The sequence below is a fragment of the Talpa europaea genome, assembly GCF_964194135.1.
Source record: "Talpa europaea genome assembly, chromosome: 4".
Lineage (NCBI taxonomy): Eukaryota > Metazoa > Chordata > Mammalia > Eulipotyphla > Talpidae > Talpa > Talpa europaea.
The window spans coordinates 82,570,041-82,591,527 of NC_140070.1; the positions used below are offsets into that span (position 1 = coordinate 82,570,041).

At 32.1% G+C, this 21,487-nt stretch overlaps 1 protein-coding gene across 3 annotated transcripts in view; it reads left to right on the forward strand.

Moving 5' to 3' along the window:
• The window catches only part of ARL13B (ARF like GTPase 13B), a gene marked incomplete at both ends in the record, with an annotated part of 50,117 nt that overhangs the window by 25,964 nt on the left and 2,666 nt on the right, over positions 1–21,487 (forward strand). For 2 of the 3 annotated variants that reach the window (XM_084231285.1, XM_084231287.1), the window contains 6 exons: positions 7,915–8,020; positions 8,722–8,924; positions 11,505–11,619; positions 14,762–14,987; positions 17,641–17,760; positions 19,493–19,561. In XM_084231285.1, the coding sequence (XP_084087411.1) occupies positions 7,915–8,020; positions 8,722–8,924; positions 11,505–11,619; positions 14,762–14,987; positions 17,641–17,760; positions 19,493–19,561 (839 nt within the window). The remainder of the gene's footprint in view (positions 1–7,914; positions 8,021–8,721; positions 8,925–11,504; positions 11,620–14,761; positions 14,988–17,640; positions 17,761–19,492; positions 19,562–21,487) is intronic. The other variant, XM_084231286.1, reaches the window with a different exon arrangement.

Here is a 21,487-nt window from a genome sequence, read left to right on the forward strand (position 1 = left end):
AAATAGTTCCCTACTGTTCTTTGTTAGATTTATTGTTATTTATCATTTCCTTGTCTATACATTCTCTCTTGTATTACCATATTGATGCTGAAAATAAATTCCTTTCCAGAGTGCTTTAAGATGTCATATTGCTTTTGATATGGTTATAGCCTTTTTCTTTTTTAAAATGGTGTGTTAAAAATGTGATTTTTATGACTGGCAAGATGCAACTCTACTGCCCACCTGTGGCTCCTTTTCTATATCCTTTTCCTGTCCTTTTAAAATGGTAAAAATAAATAAATAGATAGATAGATAAATAAAATGTGATTTTTATTTTTATCAAATTAGTACATATATACAGTTTAAGAAGTCAGATCTCTTCAGGGTTATAAAGAGTTATAACTGACCCCTGCCTGCCCTGCCTCACACCATTTCCAGTTCCCAATTTCCATTCCCAAAGATAGTAATTTTTAGCTTCTGAGCTGTATGTCTGTAGGGTGCAATACTCCCTATTTTTAAGAAATATGTCTATGTGTTTCTGCTTTTTCAATTCTAGATACTTCATATTGACATTCTACTATGAAAGATGAAATTTCCCCCCTCAAGTTATATCAGAGTTTTTGGTTAATCAGTATTCTGTGTTTACATTACTATGACTATCCAAGTATTTATATCCAAATCACAGCATAATACAGTTATATTTTCTTCCTCAAATAACTTTTTTCATGTTTTTCTAGGCCTTTTCAAGTGGATAGATATAGGACATGTGTACATTAAGAAAACTTTTCATTGATGTCTTTTCACACATGCAAGAAGTACCTAAAACATAAATACATGGTTTGATGATTTTTCACAAAATGAACACATCTGTGTAGCTACCACACAGATCAGGAACCATGTAACTTTCAAATTTTTCTTGAAATTAATGACCTTTTTTCATTTGATTTACATGTGCATTACTAACACATTCTAAAACTCTGATTGAACTGAAGGCGGGCATTCTTTTTATTTTGTTTCATTGCATACTTTCATTGTGACCTAATTTACAGCACAACTATTGTGTCAAGGTTTTGTTTCTCCTTTTTATATATGAAATTATCTTTATTTGGATTTTTTTAAATTTTCTTAGATCCTGAAAGATAAAGTGACTTGTGAGATGCTACACAACTAAGAGTGGCAGAAGCTACATTCATATGTCTACCTGATTGCAGATTGCTTTTCCCCCATTCCATAAATGAATAAACAGAATACTTTAGTAAAACATACTGTAAATGGTATTGATCTGTGTCAAATACTGTGCTGTTATGTTATTAGTGTAAATACTATATTTAAAAAAAAAAACTTGCAAGAGCTAACAGCATATTAAATAAATTATGTATTAAAATAATTATATTGTTTGCATCTTTATTAGGATCTTTAATCGGAACAAGTTAAGCACTTTACAATTTAGAAGAGAAATAATTTGGAATTAGTTATGGTCTCATAGATCTTTGTCACAGAAAGTCTCTATAGAAATTTTGAATCCTATTCTTGGCATCTTCTAAAAATTGGAATTCTTACGTTTATTTCAGCTGCTCATTGCGGCTGAGAGAGGATAGATCTGAAATGAGATTCACTTCCTATTTACATCACAGATTCCTTTTTCCTGCTCTTGTACTAAACCAATACTGTGAATTCTTACAATTACAATGTTTATAGCAGATATATTACTTGTACTTTTTTCAATAAAACTTATTTGTGCTCCTGCTGATGTATGGGAAAAAGAAAGCAGTTAATATTACTGTGTATCATGTGAGAGATAGGGGAGTGGGGGATCAAAACTGGCTTTAATTTTGTATTCATGAGAATGAAGCCCTATTTCATCTTTATATAATGGCTAATAAACTTTGATTTTATAGTTTTCAAGAAGTATATTGCTAACTTTCTGGTTTCATGGGTTGAAACAGATCCTAAAACTGCCACTTCTAACATTTCTATAAATGGGGTAAGTCTTTCTTCTTTTAAATTAAAAATAATCAATTCCATCCAAAGCCTTTTTTTCTGAAGTATCATAGTTTAACAGATTTTTTTTTTTAAAGAAAGAATATTTCAAATTGGTACTGTAGCAGGTTATACCTTTGCAAAATGCTTTTCAATTTTACTGTCACTAATTTTTAGAAACCAAGATGATAGACTAACCATTGTAAGATGGTCTTTTCCTGTTGTCCTTGGGAAAACAGTTGCCAGGAGAAGTTACCACATTTTCAAATTTGAAGATGATATATTTAGGGATTTTTATTTTTTTTTATTTTTACAAGCAGTGGGTACAGTCAGAAGTGCGGGAGGGTGAGAGATTTCACCAGAGCCAGAGCGGGGAGCAGAACAGGCAGAAGGACCGAAGTACACTGCTGAGGGGAGCAGCGGGCGGCAGGAGAGGTCTGCGCGCCATGTGGGACCCTCCTCTGGTGGCTGGGGAGCAGCTGGGGATCGAACCGGCGCTGCAGAGGCTGCGGGCAGCTTTGCAACCCAGCGCTCAACCACTGAGCCACCGGGGAGGCCCTATTTAGGGATTTTTTACATTTATCTCTTTTGAATGTTTAAAGTATATTTATGTTAAAGATCTTATATATTATTAGGTTATTTCTGGTTTTGTAGGAATACCATATTTGTTGTGGCCACTGATTGTTCTCTTGTGGGCAAATGTAAATTTAGTGAACTTTGTCAATATTTGTCTTTAATGGAGAGTTAAATTATCCACAATGCTCTGAATGTCCTGCATTATGGATCCATTTTGAGCTAATTTCTGTAGTTATCACTATTAGGACTCCATGGAGTGTTGTGTCCATTGTGACAAATAACATAAATGTGAGCCTCGATTTTCTTTACTGATTATATAGCCTGAGCAAGTACCTTACTACCTGCTGCAATCCTGAGGAAGCCAACAGATACTCCTTTCATTGCCTACTGACTATGTTGTATTTTATCTAGTTTATTACTTATCTAGGAAAATCAGTTTTAGTTCTCTATTGTGCGCAAATCCTAAATCCCTGTCACTAAGGTAAATTATTTACTTGTAGTAGTCCAATCGAGTTTACTTTAATTCCTACTTTCCACTTTGGCTACAAGTGTTTTCCCTCTTCATTTATGGCACTTAGAAATTTAACCTTTCTTAGTGTCATATGTAATGATAGTTTTGAAATTTGTCTTTTTATCCTTAAAATTAGAGCAAATATTTCTGTATATTTTTAACTAAAGGGAATACTTTCTGTATCTCTGCATCTTAACTGAAAGTCATAGTTAGTTATTTCAGAATGTTCCCCAAATCCTTGTTCATCAGTGCAGAAATTGACTTAATGTGGGTATTTAGGTGCACTTAGAAAATTTCATTTTCTAGTGGTTGCATACTCATAACTATATTCATAACTTTCTAATTTAATTGTTTGATTTTTATATCTTCATAAATTAGAATATTGGGCAAAGTGAGATTTTAAGCATATTAGAATTTGAAAATTGGATGAGAGTTTATGAAAGCATAAAATATTAAGCTCATAGTTGTGAAATCATTTAATTGCTTATGCTAGGTAAAATTTAGATCATTTTATGGGATGTTTTCTGTACCTTAAATTTACTGTCACATAGTCTGTCCAAATTGAATCGTATTCCAGTATGTTTAACTTACTGCATTACTATCCAGTTTTGAGTTGTAGTGACAATAACTGACTGCATCTTTAGGCTTAAACATACTTGCAAGAAGAAAATTAGAACATTTATTTTTATGTATGGTAATTATCTTTGACAGTTTAGTCTGGGGAATAGGAAAGTTAACTTGCATTACTCAAAGGAAATGTTCTCCACAAAGAATAGGTATCTCCACAGATAAAGAACATTTCCAGTAACAGAAGCATGAATAAAATTATCTAGTGCTTTAAGAAATATGCCTTGGGGATAGATAATATAGCAATTTATACATTTTTTTTTCAGTAAGACTTTTCTTTCTATAGTTACTACATTGATTAAATAAATATTTCAAGAAATGTAACCAGTTTTTATCTAACATAAAATGGAGTATACGTTTGTGTTTGTGTATCAAGACAACTTTCAACATTTTTATAGTTCAAGGTGAAAGCATCTGATCTTAATTGAATATTCACCTCTGGCAATTTAAATGAGGAAAACAAATTTTAAAAAATGACTACAAATTGCATGTTTCTCCTCTAAGTTTACATTATAAAATTTTTTTGTAATGTAATCTTTCAGGGCTCTTTTATTCTACTTTTAATCTGGTATAGGTAAGTAAATTGTTAATTATTAACTAACTTTAAAAAGAAGACCATTTTTTAAAATATTAACATCTTGTGTAGTTTTGGAATCTCATTTACTTGATTGAAGTAGCTATTTATAAATAAAATATTTTTATGTTAAATGTAAAATAGTATAGCCAAGACATTGTGTTCTAGATATCGGATAGCCAACTTTCTAGTCCACCTTAAAACACCTATTAAAATTCTGTTTTATTTTGAATTGAAATGAATTATTTGTTAGATTCTAACATAACAGTTAATCTAATCAATTATAAAATCATGAAATATATATTCTGTTTAATCTTGTCTTTATTGCTTAATTTTTGAAAGTATTAGATGTACCTATATATGTTGCACTTAAATGGTGATGGCTTAAAATTTTAACACTGTCAAATCATATATAATGTTTACATCAAATTTTATAATTTAATTACTTTCAGTATATTAGCTGAACCAATAGGGAAGTGAGTATGTCGATATTTCAGACTAGTCCCTTTACAACAAATTATTTTCTAAAATTTCCTCTCAAAGATTCTGGGAAACAAGGAAGAAATTTAAGACATAGAAAAGTATCTTTAAAGACTATACACATACATAGACTTCTTTTAAGAGTTAAATGTAGTGGCATTCTTTAAAGCAAGCACAGTATGACTAATTTATAGTCTGTCTATAAGAAAGAACTTTTTTTTAATTTGGTAGTATCTAACTTTCCCGTTTTTCAAAAATAAATTTTTTTAAGGGACTTAATAAGAAAAAGCTAGTTTTTAATGTAGTGGTCTGTTTCTAAGAGCTCTACACCAAAATTCCATGTAATGTATCAGTAGTATATGTGAACAGATTTTGTGCCTGTAGCATGTTCCAAATCTGAGCAAAACAAGTAACTAATTATCTGTTAAGCAATTTTTAAATGTCACAATTTACCAGATTTCAGTCTATGGATGTCTTATTAAAAATACAAAAAGAAACCAAAAAAAAAAAATACAAGAAAAAACTCCCCAAACCCCCCAAAACAAAGGTCTGTTTACCTTTTTGTCTTGATTCCTTTGTTGCTTTTCCACCTGTAGTGTTGGAGTCCTGTTTTAGAGAGAAAATCTGCATATCATCTATTATGTTTTACCAAGTTGCTTAAATCTTGTTAGTATAATTCACACGATAATTTCTGTATGCTTAATTGAGAGCCAGATAATAAAGTCAAATAAGTTAGAGATAAGTTGTCCTTTCCCTGTTAATATCAAATGAGAAGAACAAATTGCTTGCTTCACACCTGGAGAATCCGGTTCTGCCTGTTAGCCACCCATTCTTTAGATTAAAGGAAGATCATTTTCATTGGAGCCCTTAGTAACAGGAAGTCCTTGTTAAATTGCTTGCATGGAGTATTTTCGCCATGACTCTCTGATTCCAGTGCTGAGTTATATATAAGATGCATTACTCACAAAAAGGGAGGGTTGTTAAAGCTTACTCTTTCCTTTGGGTATCAAAACTTACTGACACAGATTTTTAACTAACTTGGAATGGGGAAAAGTTTGGTAAAAATGCCTTTTAATTCATTTATTTTAAAATGATTGAATTCTTTTATGAAATCTCAAGGGCTTAACTAAAAAAAAAAAAGGTAGAATTTGAGAACTGTAGTTTCCAGAATAGTGTTCATGTCTTTACTCCTTCCACCTTACATTAGTAAATGCCTACTGTAGTTTTCTATATAGATAAAAATTGTGTAGTAATATATTTAAAGTGTTCATATTGAACACTTATTGTGTTCAATAAACACATATTGTTCATATAAGCAATTCAGAATTAATTTATCAGAATTAAATATTTTTAGGAAAAATTAGAACAGTTTCTCACACACCACTGAATTCTTCACCATCCCCTTTTTTCTGAGTTATGATTTGATTTGAGTTTGAGAGTAGGGACATTGCTATAATATTTATCAAAATAGATAGATTTGCATTTATTCTTTGATTTCCAAAATAAGAAATAATTCCTTCACACATCTATTCTTCATAGTAGTCTTTGTAAAAAGAAAACATTAGAAACAAGCCCTTAAGTAAAGGACTGGCTGAATAAACAAATGATAAAACTTCCATACAGTAAGCATTTTACAACTTTAAAAAGTAGTAAGGAAGATTTCTTTCTACTGCTCAGGGTCATTTCAGAATTTACTATTCTGTTAAAAAAATAAAGCTTGGTTAAAAAAAAAAAAAGCTTGGTGGTCCGTAGCGTGTGTATTGATATTACTATGCTAGCTTTTGAGAAATAAAAGGAGGATAGACACAAAACACACATTTCAGGCAATAGCAGTAAATATTCATTGTACCCAAATTGTGGTCATTAAAATTTTCCCTATATACTTGTTTATATTTTCAAAAAGAAACAATCGGAGAATGAACTAAAACTAATGAAAATGACTACCTCTAGTAGAATGAAAGGAATAGAAAAAAAGTGGCAGAGATGACATCACCATCTTATAAAATAGGATCACTAAAAGATTTCAACTTGTGCCTGATCTAACCTGTATATCTAACTCTAGTAGATATAGGAAACGCAGGGTTTGTATGTTAAATGACCCCATAAGGAAAAGCTTAGCCAAATCCCAATTGTATGAAATTCTATAGAAAAGTTTCTTGTTTTATTTTACAGGCAAATGTTATGGGAAAAACAGAAGTGGTACAGAAAGACTTAAAAGAATAATTTATAATATGTATCTGGTTTGGATTTGAAGTTTTGGCCATGACATTTCTAGAAAGATTGGGGAGTATCAATTTTTTAGGTGTAATGGTATTATGGCAATGTTTTTTAAGTCTTGGTGAAGTGACATGAGGGGAGAAAGTAGAAGATATGTAGACAACAATGTCACGATGTTGATACTTTTTAAAGAGATGACAGGGATTCATTATTTGTATAATGTTTATATGATGAACATATATATTCTTTGTTTTTATATTAAAATGTGTATTTGCCTGAAGTATCAAACCCTCACCAAGACAGTGTTTCATTAAATTTTTTACCTCTGCCACCTCATTGGCATATAGTAATATTTTCTGGTAATTCCTATGTTTCCCAGATCCTATTTTGGTTTTCATTTTGTTGTTCACCAAATTTGCCCCTAATTGAGTAATACTTTTTATGCACAGTGCCATGAAGAGTAATCAGAAAAAGTAGTCTCCCCTCTCCAATAAATTCCATATTTATGTCTATGCATTCACTCAATGGAAAGGCTGATAGTTCCCAATATTACAAACTCAGAGTTACTATTTAGGCATTTGTAACATGATAAACCTTATATTTTTAGAAGTTTTAGACGTGAGATAAAGGCATTTATATCAGAATGCAAACTAGTTTGATAAAGTAAGGATATAGTTAATGTGAAAGTGAGGGCTATAGAAACTAGTCCACTTTTTTTTTCTTGTTTGTAGCTTTTCTTATTGGCTTTTTTTTTTTTTTGACAACACAATATCCCTTTTACAGAGCAATTTTTATAAAACATTTTAGCAGTTATAAGTAAAGGTAAAATGATGAAATACATATGACATTACTTTCTAAAGCCTATAGAGTAGTCTTAGAACTTTGGAATAAGAAGAATAATGGTCATAATATTTTCCAGTGACCATCCAGTTCTATATTTGCTATACAACTACTTCATTTGTCTCTCTAGGTTGGCAAACAAACAAGACAAGGAAGGAGCTTTAGGAGAAGCTGATGTGATTGAGTGTCTTTCTCTAGAAAAATTGGTCAATGAACACAAGTGCCTATGTCAAATAGTAAGTTTGGGGTTTTTTTTTTTTTTTTTTCCCTTTGACATATTCAGTAAAACTTTGTTTTTGGAAAGGTGATAGACAATATGGTGTAAGCAACTAACAAAATAATCTGCTAGTATTTTATATGAATTTTTCTTTTTACTAAGAAATCACATTCTCTCTATTCTGTTGACATTACTCAACATGGTCTTATTGTTTCTATTAGTAGGTACTTCTACAAACTTTCGTGATTTCTAATATCTTAAAATTGGCTCTTGTTTAAGGTATTACTGACAGAATCTGTAATGTATATACACGTCATATGATAAATTTTGTAAAACTATAAAGAAGTATTAGAAAATTTAAACTAGGATAGGTTTCTAATGACTTGAAAAATCGTATCAGAGGAGTTGCACAATTTTAAGAAAGATGGACAGAGGTTTTAATCATCTAATAAAGTGATCATTAAGCTGTCAGTCTTAATAGATGTTTACGGTTACATTCCATGGTATGGAATGAAAACTTCCAGGTATTTCTAATAAGTAGGGTATTTTTCTTTCAGCAGTTCAATTTTGTCATCCAATGAGTTTATTTAAAATTATATAACTAGCATTGACTTCTTGCGTTATATTACCACTAATTTAAATGGGTTTATGGTTTATGAGTATATTTGTATGGAGAACTTTTAGTTTTAAACTTTAAGTCAAGTAATTGCTGTTTTCCAGGAACCTTGTTCAGCAGTCTTGGGATATGGAAAGAAAATTGACAAGTCCATTAAAAAAGGCCTGTATTGGCTGCTACATATCATTGCAAGAGACTTTGATGCCTTAAATGAACGCATCCAAAAAGACACAACAGAGCAGCGTGCTCTTGAGGAACAAGAGAAAAGAGAAAGGGCTGAACGTGTGCGAAAATTACGGGAAGAAAGGTAATAAAGAGACTGAAATTTTCTTGGTACCACAATGCATTTCAGAAGTTAGAAAACGATGGTTTTATAAATAACTTACTAGTTTTATTTATTCAATTTTCCATTTCTGTATAGAGGAAGACAATAGGTAAATTTTCTATTTCTGTGGATCTTTCTCTACACAGTGCAGGTAATAATTTTCTAATTTTCCAGTTAGTGTTAACAGTAGTTCAGTTTAGTCCTTAGGTATTTATTATTTCCTAGAGTTGTATGATTATTGCTTTTTATTTCTTATGTGGGTACCTTTTGTGAAGTGGTTCTCAGTCCACAGGATGATTTTGCTTCTTAGAGGACATTTGAAAATGCCTAGTGATGTATTTACTTGTTATAGTTGGAGGTGGGGGTTGAGGTGGATGGGGGTGCCACTGACATGGGTAGCTGACAAGGGCCCTAATAAATATCCCATGAATCACAGGGCATCTCCTACAATAATTATTGGACCCAGTGTATCAATAGATTTGAAAAACTCTTCTTTACTCTCAGCAAAAATAGAAAGTAAGCCATTATTGGATTAATCAACTGAAACAAAATCTGATCTTCAACACTAGTTTTATCAGAAAGTAAATGAAATTGTTAAACATAGTTTAAACATTTTAATATTAATATTTAATACTAGTATTTCAGAATTATTTAAAAAAGGTTACCGAAGAGGAATTTTTGATTAAATTACCAGAATTCAAAAAGTAATGATTATATAAATTCTACCATTGAATAGCTTATAATAATCTTAATGCTGCCAGAAAAGAACTCAGATTTGATTAGACATTGAATTTTGTGAATTCTAAGAGTTCTCTTTCTCTTCTGGATTATTGCATGATAGGGAAAGAGAGAAATGAAAAGATTTTTAATTGAGCTCCTACAAGCTCCAAAGTTGTCTTCCATCTACCTAAGTAACATGGGCCTTACATGTGCTTTAACTTTTTTTTTTTAAAGATTTATTTATGCATACAAGAACTGGGGTACAGGCCAGAGGTGCGGGAGGGTGAGAGGATTCACCAGACAGAGTGGGGAGCAGAACAGGCAGACGGACCGAAAACACTGCTGAGGGGAGCAGTGGGCAAAACAGGAGAGGTCTCCTGCGCCATGTGGGTATCTCCCTGGCTGGCCAGGGATTGCACTCATACTCAGAGATTGCGGACAGCTTCACAGTGCTGCGCTCAACCCCCTGTGCCACCAGGGAGGCCCTGTGCTTTAACATTTTGATAGTTCGAGCATGGTAGAAAGAAACCACTAACTCCTTTGGTGAAGCTTTTGTGAGGTGCACACAGACAAGAAAATCCTCTGATTACTGGTATCTTTCATTTAACTCTGAGATAGGGCTTAATGGAAAGAAATATTTATAGAGGTAACTCTATTCCCAAATGTTAAATGATATGAACAGGTGAGTCATCCCTTGATACTTCCAAGAAAGAATGAAGATAGGTGATTATGACAACTGCCAAGATGAATTTTTAGTTCCTGTAAGAATTTTCTGTACTACTATGTATTTTTATAATACAAAGTTCAATACAAACACTCATTCACATAAATACATCCTTTATAGTCTTATAAAAATAAAAGATACAGCCTTCTCTGAAGATTTTTCTGATTTTCCTTAAAGAAACAAAAGCACCAAGAAATTAAGTTGGATAAATTCTTTTTTTCTTCCAAGTTTTTATCTTTTCCATGAAGATTTTCTAGGTTATATTATGGCGAACTATTGTATTAATGCAGTTCCTTTCCTTCTTTCTCACTACTCATGCTACTTGTAGTATGTGGCCTCTTTTATTGAGCAGAGAATCCATAATTTACAGTAAATTGGCATTTAGAGAGAAGTAATTTATTTAAAAAAATTACTTCATTAACTACAATCTAGTTGATTCAGATATTTTTGAAAAACGGTAAAATAAGCTATTGTTCGTATGTGAAAATAGTATAACATAGTAGATATTTGAAATAATATAATTAATAAATGTTAAATAACAAACATCTATATTGTTTTACTAAATAGTCTCCCTGCAGGCCAACAATGTTCATTTTTCTCTCTTCAGATAGTTCAAGTAACTAACTCTTCATGTGTGGCATAGTTTTAACTATAAATCACAGAAACAGTAAACATTTCACTAGTTACTGATAGGAAACTATTTATTCTGAGTGATACAGGACAGTTTTTTTTAAAGCTTCTTCTATTTTACAAAGCAACAGTTATAAAGTTGTTCGTATATGATATACAACTTGATAGTCTTTATGAGGATTAACATCGGTGGAGAGGACAGCATTGGTTTGGGATGGCAATTAATAAAATCATAAAAATAAACCTTGAGACATAGATAATATTTACCATTAACATTAAAAAGTTACTGATGGGAGTGCTATTTTTGGCATTTCTTTGTTTTAATAGTCAAATAATGGATCTTTACACGGGAGTAGAGACTTCCTACCTAGCCATGTACAAATGTTTAAATTGCTAACATTTAGAGTCTTGTTTCTATCACAAATGTTGTTAAACATGGTTCAGCATTTTCTCTTATGGAATTCCAAATTTTTCTCCTTCAACAATAGAGAACAAAGAGAGCGGGAGCAGGCTGAACTTGATGGAAAGAGTGGTTTGGCTGAGTTGGACCCAGAACCGGTTATTGTTAATCCTTTCCAGCCAATTGCATCTGTAATCATTGAGGTATGGATGATGGCAAATATTATTTTTTGTATCTTGAGTTAAAAGTTAGAAGTTGAGAAAGAAAGTGAGGAGTTTGGACTGGCTGGTAGAGAGAAGTGTTTCACTCAAGGTCAGTTATTTTTGAAAGTAATTGAATGGAGATTTGGGGTAAAGGTTTGCTTTTCATTCTTTAAATTTACTTTTTGATCTAGTATGAAAAAGGAAACATGACTTCATAATTAAATGAGAATAAAAATGAAGATTGAATATAACAGCTTGTCATAATTGCTGTTCTATAAATCTTGACATTTATTTGAAATGGTAGCAATATATTTATGCTTAATAACTTTGTGTTTATCACTATTGCTGTTATTATTCCTTTATAGTGATATTTAGATGCTTATGATTGTTAAGAGTATTTAAATGATTTTCTGGTTTTCCAAGATACTTAAGGATGTTTGAAACTAATAAATTCTCCCATATCCAAATATTACTTGTTTCAATTGTTAGGAATTTTACCAAAATTAATTTGCAGATTTTAATTATGAAGTTTTGTATGTGTTTGTGTGTGTGTATCTTTGTTTTCATTTTCTGGTGTCTGGAATTTGCACTGGTCCTTCTTTTGCCTTCAGCAGCCATCCTTCCCTAGAGGCATTGCTACTTAAACTTCCATTCATTAGCTCAGTGCTAAATATGGCAGCTGGCTTACTGGTCCTACCCCTACATTCTCTGTTCTCCTTCCCCTGTTACTGCCTCCTTTCACACAGGTGCTTACTGGAAAGGTGGATGATTGTTTCTTCCTTGGGGCTGCTGCTGAGGAGGGAGGCAGCTCCACAGGTAAGAAGATGATTGGATAGTTTTAATAGTGCTTCATTTTGCAAAATAATTGGTAACACAAGATATTTGTGTAGTTTAGTTGTACCAGAGGTTATTTATACTTAGCCCCAGTACATTTATCTTAAGTATATGCTTTTCTATATGCAATTAAGCTGTCTTAATAATGAGTTATTGTTTTGTCTCCATCCTCTTAAATATTGTATGTCAAGTTCTACTTTATGTTCTTTAAAAAATATTGGCAGAGGAAAATGGAAATCAATTTTCTTTTTTCACTTTAAACCAGTAATTTACTATATGTGTAAAAGATACTTTGCTGTAAATAATGGTGAATTACTTTATAGTATTGTACCATGGTTGAAATTAGGAGTCCTGAGTGATTCTAGCAACATTATACTTTTCACACTATGAAGATGTGAACAATACTTGAAAGTTCCTGAATTAATTAGTGTCATAGGAAGAGTTCAGTTATTATGCTTTTAAACTATGGTAATTGTAGGAAAATAAGTAAAAAATGAAATGTTGCATAGTCTCCTTTTCATGAAGCAAATTTTCTACCCCTCCCCATAGACCTTCTCATTTAAAGTGTTGTATTATAGAGAAGCACCTTTTCTTCCTCTAATTTTATTACAGAAAATAAAAAATGAGGCCTTGGTTCTACAAGAGGCAGACTGATGGAACAAATAGTATCAAACCTAATTAAGTATGAGCATTTATTTTAAGATAAAAGTAATTTCAAATCTAAGAGAAGAGGATGTTAGAAAAACTGAATCATTGGAAGAAAAAAAGTGCAACTACTGAACACTCTCTGCCAAATTAGATTTCAAAACACTTAAGTTTATTTTTAAAAAAGCTTTAAAATTCTAGCAAGTAATGGGCCTCCCCTGGTGGCTCAGGAGGTTGAACACCGCACTGTGAAGCTGTCCTCAGCCTTTGCAGCGCCAGTTGGATCCCGGCCAGCCAGATGGGTCCCCCCACATGGCGGGTCAGACCTCTCCTGTCACGCCCACTGCTCCCCTCAGCAGTATTTCATCAGTCTGCCTGTTCTGTTCACTGCTCTGTCTTCAGTGAATCCTCTCACCCTCCCACAAATCTGACCTGTACCCTGGTTCTTGTATAAATAAATAAATAAATCTTTAAAAAAAAAATTCTAGCAAGTAATGTAGTTAAATATTTATATACATGGAAGAACAACTTTCAAAGCAGGACAATCAAGCCAGAAATCATGAAGTTAAAAATATATACGTCTTAATATAGTTATTTTTAAAGATCTGTTCTACAAAGTAAATGCAAGAAATCAGAATCCCAAACAAACCCAAATGAATATGTGAAACACATAGGACAAAAAAAGACCCTTTAAGAATTAGTATGAAATGACAATCTTAACAGAAAATGGATATTAGGTTACCATGAATAGTCATATAAAGAAAAAATAAAAATGACAGCATTATTTATCTTTACTAATAATCAAAAAATTATTAAAATAAATCAAAATGAACCAACACTAGGATAAAATATTTATTAATATGGTCGAGATATAAAAAATTGACAGTGATATAAAGCCTTAAAAAAGATGTGAGGCTATCACTTTCTCAGTAATTTTGTCTATGACATAAATTTACTAGGTTTTCTTAAGGGCAGTTTGTAATATATCACATTTTAAAATGTGATTTACCCATTGATCAGCAGTTTTCTTGTTAGGAATTCTAAAGAACTAATTTAACAATTATATTTCTTATAGCAAAAAATTGATAATAAGTCTCTGTCTATTGATTGGTAGTTGGTAAAATAAGTCATAACCATTCAAAATGATAATGTAGTTGATTAAAATAATAAGAGCTAATGCTTATATAATGGCATGAAATGATACTTCGCTAACGCTATCCTACCTATCAGACATTGTTCTAAAGCACTTCATATATTCATTGACAGGAAAGAAAATATGTATTTTTAAATTAAAACTTCATTTTTTTTTTCAAAAAAGTACACAAATATGTATATATAGAGGGAAACAATCCCATGTATCTGTGTTTGAAGGTGGTGTATGTATGTGCGTGGGGGTAAACAAAGCAAAGCATCTCTTCATTAACTGTTTACCAAATAGTGGTCATTTCCAGCTTGTGGATAATACTTGTTTTCTTTCTTTATATTATTTGTGTTTTCTGAATGTTTGGTGTTGGCATGCTTTAATGATACATTCAACAAATAATTTTTAAATAAAAATCACAGTGACCTGAAGTGACAGAATACTCCTTCATCATTTGATTTCTCCCTTAAAACTGTCTTGAAATACAATTGTTATATTAAAGTTATATTTCATTTTTGTTAGAATGAAAAAAAGCTTGAAAAAGAAAAAAAGAAGCAAAGTAAGGAGAATGACTGTGATAGCTGCTCTCTGAAACATAGCCCGGCTCATGAGCATTTGGAGACAGAGAGCCAGATCAGTGATAGTAGCCAAAAAAACAATGAGTTTGGAATAGTGGAAAATTGTAAGGAGGCATTAACACAGCAGCTGGAGAATGAAGATGAGACAGACCAGCGATCATCAGAATCAGGTGTTAAATCTAGTTATTTAATGTATATATAACATATATAATTTTAATAACTTTACTGTATATTATATATTAAAATTAATTATACATATTCCATGTGTTATTTTCATAAAAATTCTATTTTGTCTTCAAATTCTGTAACTAATCATGATTCTTAGTCAATAATTTCCTAACTTAACACTTTTATTCATTATACCTTAAAATGTAGTTATTTACAACTTAAAAGCATTTTAGCAGAAAATTCCATTTTCATAAATTTGGAATGCAGCATACCTCCAGAGATTCTTAAAATGTATTTAATACCTTTAAGGCATTTTGTTGTTACCATGTTGTTCTTAAGCCTGAGGCTACAAGCAGCATCATTTCCTTTATTGAATTATTTCTAAAGGATCCAGAAATAGTCAGTTACCTTTTAAAAAATATTCATCAAATAGTTAACTTTCTTTTTATTTTAGTATCATATAAAAGCTCCCACTCATTATTCTTTTCTTTTTCTAAATCGTTATGTTCATGTCTCTTGGTGTCATAGAGCGACAGCCTGTGTTTGAAAATAGACAACTTGGGATAGAATCCTGACTTTCCCATCTATTAGATATGTGCTACCGTATATCTTCAGTCTTGGTTTCCTCATCTCTAAAGTGAAGATAAGCATCTTAATCTTTTCTCACAGGGACTTTAGGGTTATTTATAGTAAAAATAACCCTACAGTATTTCTAGCTCAAGGCAATATCCAGTAATCATTACTTCCCTGCCATTCCTAGTTAGTAAGTTGGTTCCATTGTGTGTAAGAATTTTTGTACAGTATCAAGAGAGTTTATGAAATTAAGATCTCTATCCCTGAGATGAAGATTAGGTAACATGGATATTCTGCTGTGTAGTGAATACAAAGATTTGAAATTTAATTGTTTTTGTAAGTTGGGAATTTAGGACTGTCATATTCATTTCCATATAGCACTATGAACAGGATTAAATGGAAAGGAGACTTAATATGTTTTCCCAATATATTGAAAGAACTCTAACAATTTGCATTACTAACCAGCAAAGGTATTTGCAAGTGATTTGAAAATATAATATAGAAATATCTACAATAGTCATATAACTATAATAATTACTATAATTAACATATCTTATACTTAGCAACATGATTTCAGATGGCTGATATGATTGAACACAGCGGTCCTAGAGTATATTATTCTCATGATAATGATGAGGAAACCAGAGTTTGGAAAAGTTGAGTAGCTTGTTCATGATCAAACATTTTGTCTGTGGCTAAGCTGAGACCCTCACTTTAGGTGTCTGCTCCACATCCACTTCTCTTCCATGACTGAACTACTGCCTATTATAAAGGATCCTTTGGTACTGTTGGCTCTCTCTCCTTTCTCCCAGCTTTAAAGCTTACAGGTGTAGGGGCCTCCCCGGTGGCGCAGCGGTAGAGCGCTGGGTTGCGAAGCTGCCCGCGGCCTCTGTGGCGCCGGTTCGATCCCCGGCTGCTCCCCCGCCACCGGAGGAGGGTCCACCTCTCCTGCCGCCCACTGCTCCCCTCAGCAGTGTACTTCAGTCCTTCTGCCTGCTCTGCTCCCCGCTCTGGCTCTGGTGAATTCTTTCACCCTCCCGCGCCTCTGACTGTACCCAGTGTATGTATAAACAAAACAAACAAATAAATAAATAAATAAACATGCCTCTATTAAAAAAAAAAAAATCTTTAAAAAAAAAAAAGCTTACAGGTGTGGTTGTGAAAATACGTTTTTGTTCCCATTGGAGTAAATGTTTCAAATGACACTTATTTAGAAAAACAATGCATTATAAATGTTTGCATTTCTCTTTGCTTCATAGATGTTGGTTATTTCTTATGTAACATAATTCTCATGTTAAAAATGTATTACATATGTATGTATATATACACACAAATGTAGCAGTTTGGGATTGTCAATTAAAATATTTCAATGAATTTCATGTTTGGTTATTCAACTGCTATGCTATCCTGATTTACATTATTGCAGTTTATATGTTAACAACATGGATGGCCTCAAAATGTTTATATGTGCTTAAGTGACAGTCTGTAAATAATCATTTTGAGAAAGAACATAAATTCAATTCTGCAATGTCTACTAATGTGATTTGCTTAAATATATTTATATTGGGCATAGCTTGTTTGGGGGATATTTTAATGGGTAATGTCTTTAGATTTTATTGGGGTCATTTTTTACATTTCAGATCATTATTCTAGAATCAGTTATCCCTTGGATCATTCTGCATATCCTCCTGAGATAAATCAACACATATGTGCTTTCATCAGGCCATCTGTGTTTCATGGAAATGCCTGCAGTTAGACAATTATATTTACTTAATGTAACATTTGGAAAATATATGTAACTTTTGTAATTGTAAACTAACTTTGTACTGTGAACCGAAGATACAGACATTTTGCTGTTTGTGTCATATTCATTAATCATTCAATAAGCAATCATTTAAGCAATTTATTCTTAGTGAAGGCAGGTTTCATTATTAGTAGTAATTTGTTCAAGATTCATTTAGATATTCATGACGATACCAGCTAATGAGAATAATATCAATACTTTAGTTTTATTCTTAATTTCTTACTATTGAAGTTTACTTTTTCCCAAAGGCATAAAGTTCCATGTTTATATTCTTATAGATAACAGTAAAAAGAAAACTAAGAAGCTAAGAATAAAGCGGAGTCACCGGGTAGAACCAGTGAATACTGATGATTCTTCTACTCCAAAGAGTCCAACACCACCTCCACCTCCTCCTCCTGGTGAGTAAATTGATAGTGATGCAGAATTTAGAAATAATGCTTTAAGCAATGGAGAAAAAGAAAAAGAATTAAATCATTTTTAGTTAGTAAGATTCATTATCTGTACCTGTGAAAAAGATAGAATACTTTGTTCTGTCTACTTTGTTCAAAATTTGTCAGTGTATATGTTGTTTTTTTAATCAAACAAAAAATTTACAAAGGAAAAAATGGTAAGAACTTTAGGAAATCTTCCTAGAATGGATTCAAGTCCCATTTGAAATGTTAGTACCCAGATTGCTAAAAGGAGTTTAAACTTAATGAATGGACGGCTAACATGAGCTTTGAAAAAATTGGATGTTTATCCTTGAAAATTAATATTTGAAACCAAGATGTATGGATTTCCCCATTATATTTCTAACATATGTATTGATTGCGCAGTTGTTAAGAGGAAAACAGTGTTGCATGTAAACACATACTAATGCTGGGTAATTACAATTTTTCAGCACTATGCATGCTACTTTATTTTTTTTTTTTTTTATAAATTTTATTGTTATATTCCCCATACAATTGCAGCCCCCCATTCTGACCCCAATCCCTCCCCTCCCGCCCCCGCCCCCCTAAAAGTGTCTCTGGTTCATAGTTTTTTGTTGATTTTGATTTTCACTTTCTTATAGTTATTCATTTTCCTGGTCCCTTATTTAAGTTTTCTAGATTCCTGCTATGAGTGAGACCATCCGGTATTTTTCTTTTTCTTTTTGGCTTATTTCGCTGAGCATGATCCCTTCCAGCGCCATCCATGTTGCAGCAAATTGCATGTGTTTATCTTTTTTGAATGCTGAGTAATATTCCATGGTATATATGTACCACATCTTCTTGATCCAGTCATCTATTTTTGGGCATTTGGGTTGTTTCCAAAGCTTAGCTATTGTAAACAGTGCTGCTATAAACATAGGGGTGCAGGTGTTCTTTGGAATTGATGTTTCTGTGTCCTTTGGGTAAATACCTAGGAGTGGGATTGCTGGGTCATATGGAAGCTCTATGTTTAGTAGGTCCAGAAATCTCCACACAGCTTTCCACAGTGGTTGGACCAGTTTGCACTCCCACCAACAGTGCAGAAGAGTTCCTTTTTCTCCACACCCTCGCCAACATTTGTTGTTGCTAGTTTTTTTAATATGTGCCATTCTCACTGGTGTAAGATGGTATCTCATGGTAGTTTTTGTCTACGGCCATACCACCCTGAACGCGCCCGATCTCGTCTGATCTCGGAAGCTAAGCAGGGTCGGGCCTGGTTAGTACTTGGATGGGAGACTATGCATGCTACTTTAAGAGCTCAAAAAGTATCTAAATGAATACATTATAGTGTTCTTTTAGCCTTGCTAGAAGACTTTGCATGTTAACATTTTCCTTTGAGTATGATTTTAAGATTCATTTCAATCTAATAAACAATTTTTTCAGCCCTTGTTAGGGGTTAGAATAGTAGTAGTTAAAGGTTATATTAATGATGGCAATGGAGGTGCTTATATTTTCAGCTAAATAAAGGTAAATAGAAACTTACTGCTGATGTTACCAATCAATAATTACATCTTTAAATAAAAATCATTGAATAGATTTATGTCAATTTGCCCCTGTGTCATTCAATGTATTTGAATTAAAATTGAATATTGCACACATCTTGTCTAAGAAGGAAACACTCTCAACAGACGTAAAGAGACATTATTTAACAGTGCTTTAAAATGTTTTTCTTTTTCTTTAGTTGGCTGGGGAACCCCCAAAGTCACTAGACTTCCAAAACTTGAACCTCTTGGTGAAACACGTCATAATGGTAATGCAAAAGGATCAGTTTTCAAATATCTGTACATGTTACATGCATTTTTCTTCAGTCCTTCAACAAACTTTTATTTTGGGGAGCCTTTTCAATCCACAACTATCCTTTTCCATTATACGTTTTTAAATTTTTTATTTATTTTTATTCTTAAGTGCATTTGACTTGTATGTAATTTGATTTGCTATTTACCTTAGATAGGTAAAAATAATCTTAGCTTGTGTTTATTATATATTTGTGCAATTATGAAAAGGTAAAGGTTTTAAAATAATTTAATTTAAATATAATACATATTTATTGTGTTATAAAACTGTGGTTTCCTACATATGCTCATTGTACTTAACGATGATGCCACATTTTTGTTCTTTTTCTACTCATAATAAGATACTCAACTACTGAATATTAAAATGAAGTATACTGAGCTTGGGTTTTATAAAAAAGTATGGTCAAGACTCTTTCATTAATGAAAAAGAAAGTCGGTATAATAAATGAAAAGTTTTAATAAAAATACTAGCTTTTAGTGTTTAATATCTCTATCTAAGGTGCTTATAGGTGACAACTATATAATTACATCTGGTTTTCCTTATACATTTCTTTGTATTTGGTTGATGGGAAGTAGATAAGAGATACTAGATGAAGTTTCTACTGAAATAGATGCTTGTTGACTGTAATTAATTTGTATTTAAAAAATTTATAAAGATGAAAAATAATTATAGTCAGGCTGGGAATTTTTAAGTCAGAGTCTTACTTTTTCTCTGATTATGGGCATTTACCTTGATTTGATTCACTTTTTTAATTGTTTTTATTGCCTATAAAGCTGGCACAGGTAAGAGAGATGAATTCAGAGAAGTAACTTAAAAAGCTAATATATTTGCACTTTGTAAACACTTTCAATCCATACTTGTATCAATGTTATGTTTCATGTATTATATCTTATGACAAATGAATCAAATATACTGTTAGTTAACATTAATAAATGCACAAAGGAATATTTTCAAATATTAAAATTAGAGGGAAGATAACATTTTGTGTATAGTTTTACTATTTAATTTTTCATTTTAAAAAGTTTGAACGCTTTATTAAAATTGTTAGCAATTAAGTAGTTGGGTGCTAAAATGGACTTATATATCTTACAGTTAAGACAGTTAGGAACCAATTTTGAATAGGGTGATTTAATTTTCTGACTAAGAACTAATACAAAATGAACTGCAGAAATAAAATAATTTTGGGAGAAAGAAAAAGATACTTCCTAATATGTATTTATCTTTTTAGAAGCATAATTTAAATTCTACCTGAAAAAATATATTAGAAAATATATTTACTGTGGTTTAATTGTGAGTTCTGTTACGTTTCAAAATTTTTCATTAACTTTGAATTCAAGAAAGGGCATTTTTTATTTTATTTATTATTTTTGTTTTTCTAATTTATGAAAACAATTGAGTATCTGTTAGAATTTTAATTCAGCAATAACAATAATGATAATTTTAATTATAGCAGTAATAATGGTGTATGCTGTGTGCCTAGCATATAGGTAGCACTTGAGGTACATTATTTCATTTTAATTCTCCTAATGGACTTCTTAGGTGAACAGTGATAACTTTCCTTTTGTTCATGAAGAACTTGTACCCCAAGGTTACATAGCCAATAAATGGCGGAATTTTGAAATCCATACCTTTATTTTTTTTTATTTTTTTTTTTTTAAAGATTTATTTATTTATATATACCAGCACTGGGTACAGTCAGAAGCATGGGAGGGTGAGAGAATTCACCAGAGCCAGAGCGAAGAGCAGAACAGGCAGACTGACGAAGTACACTGCTGAGGGGAGCAGCGGGCGGCAGGAGAGGTCTGCGTGCCATGTGGGACCCTCCTCTGGTGGCCAGGGAGCAGCCGGGGATCGAACCGGTACTGCAGAGGCTGCAGGCAGC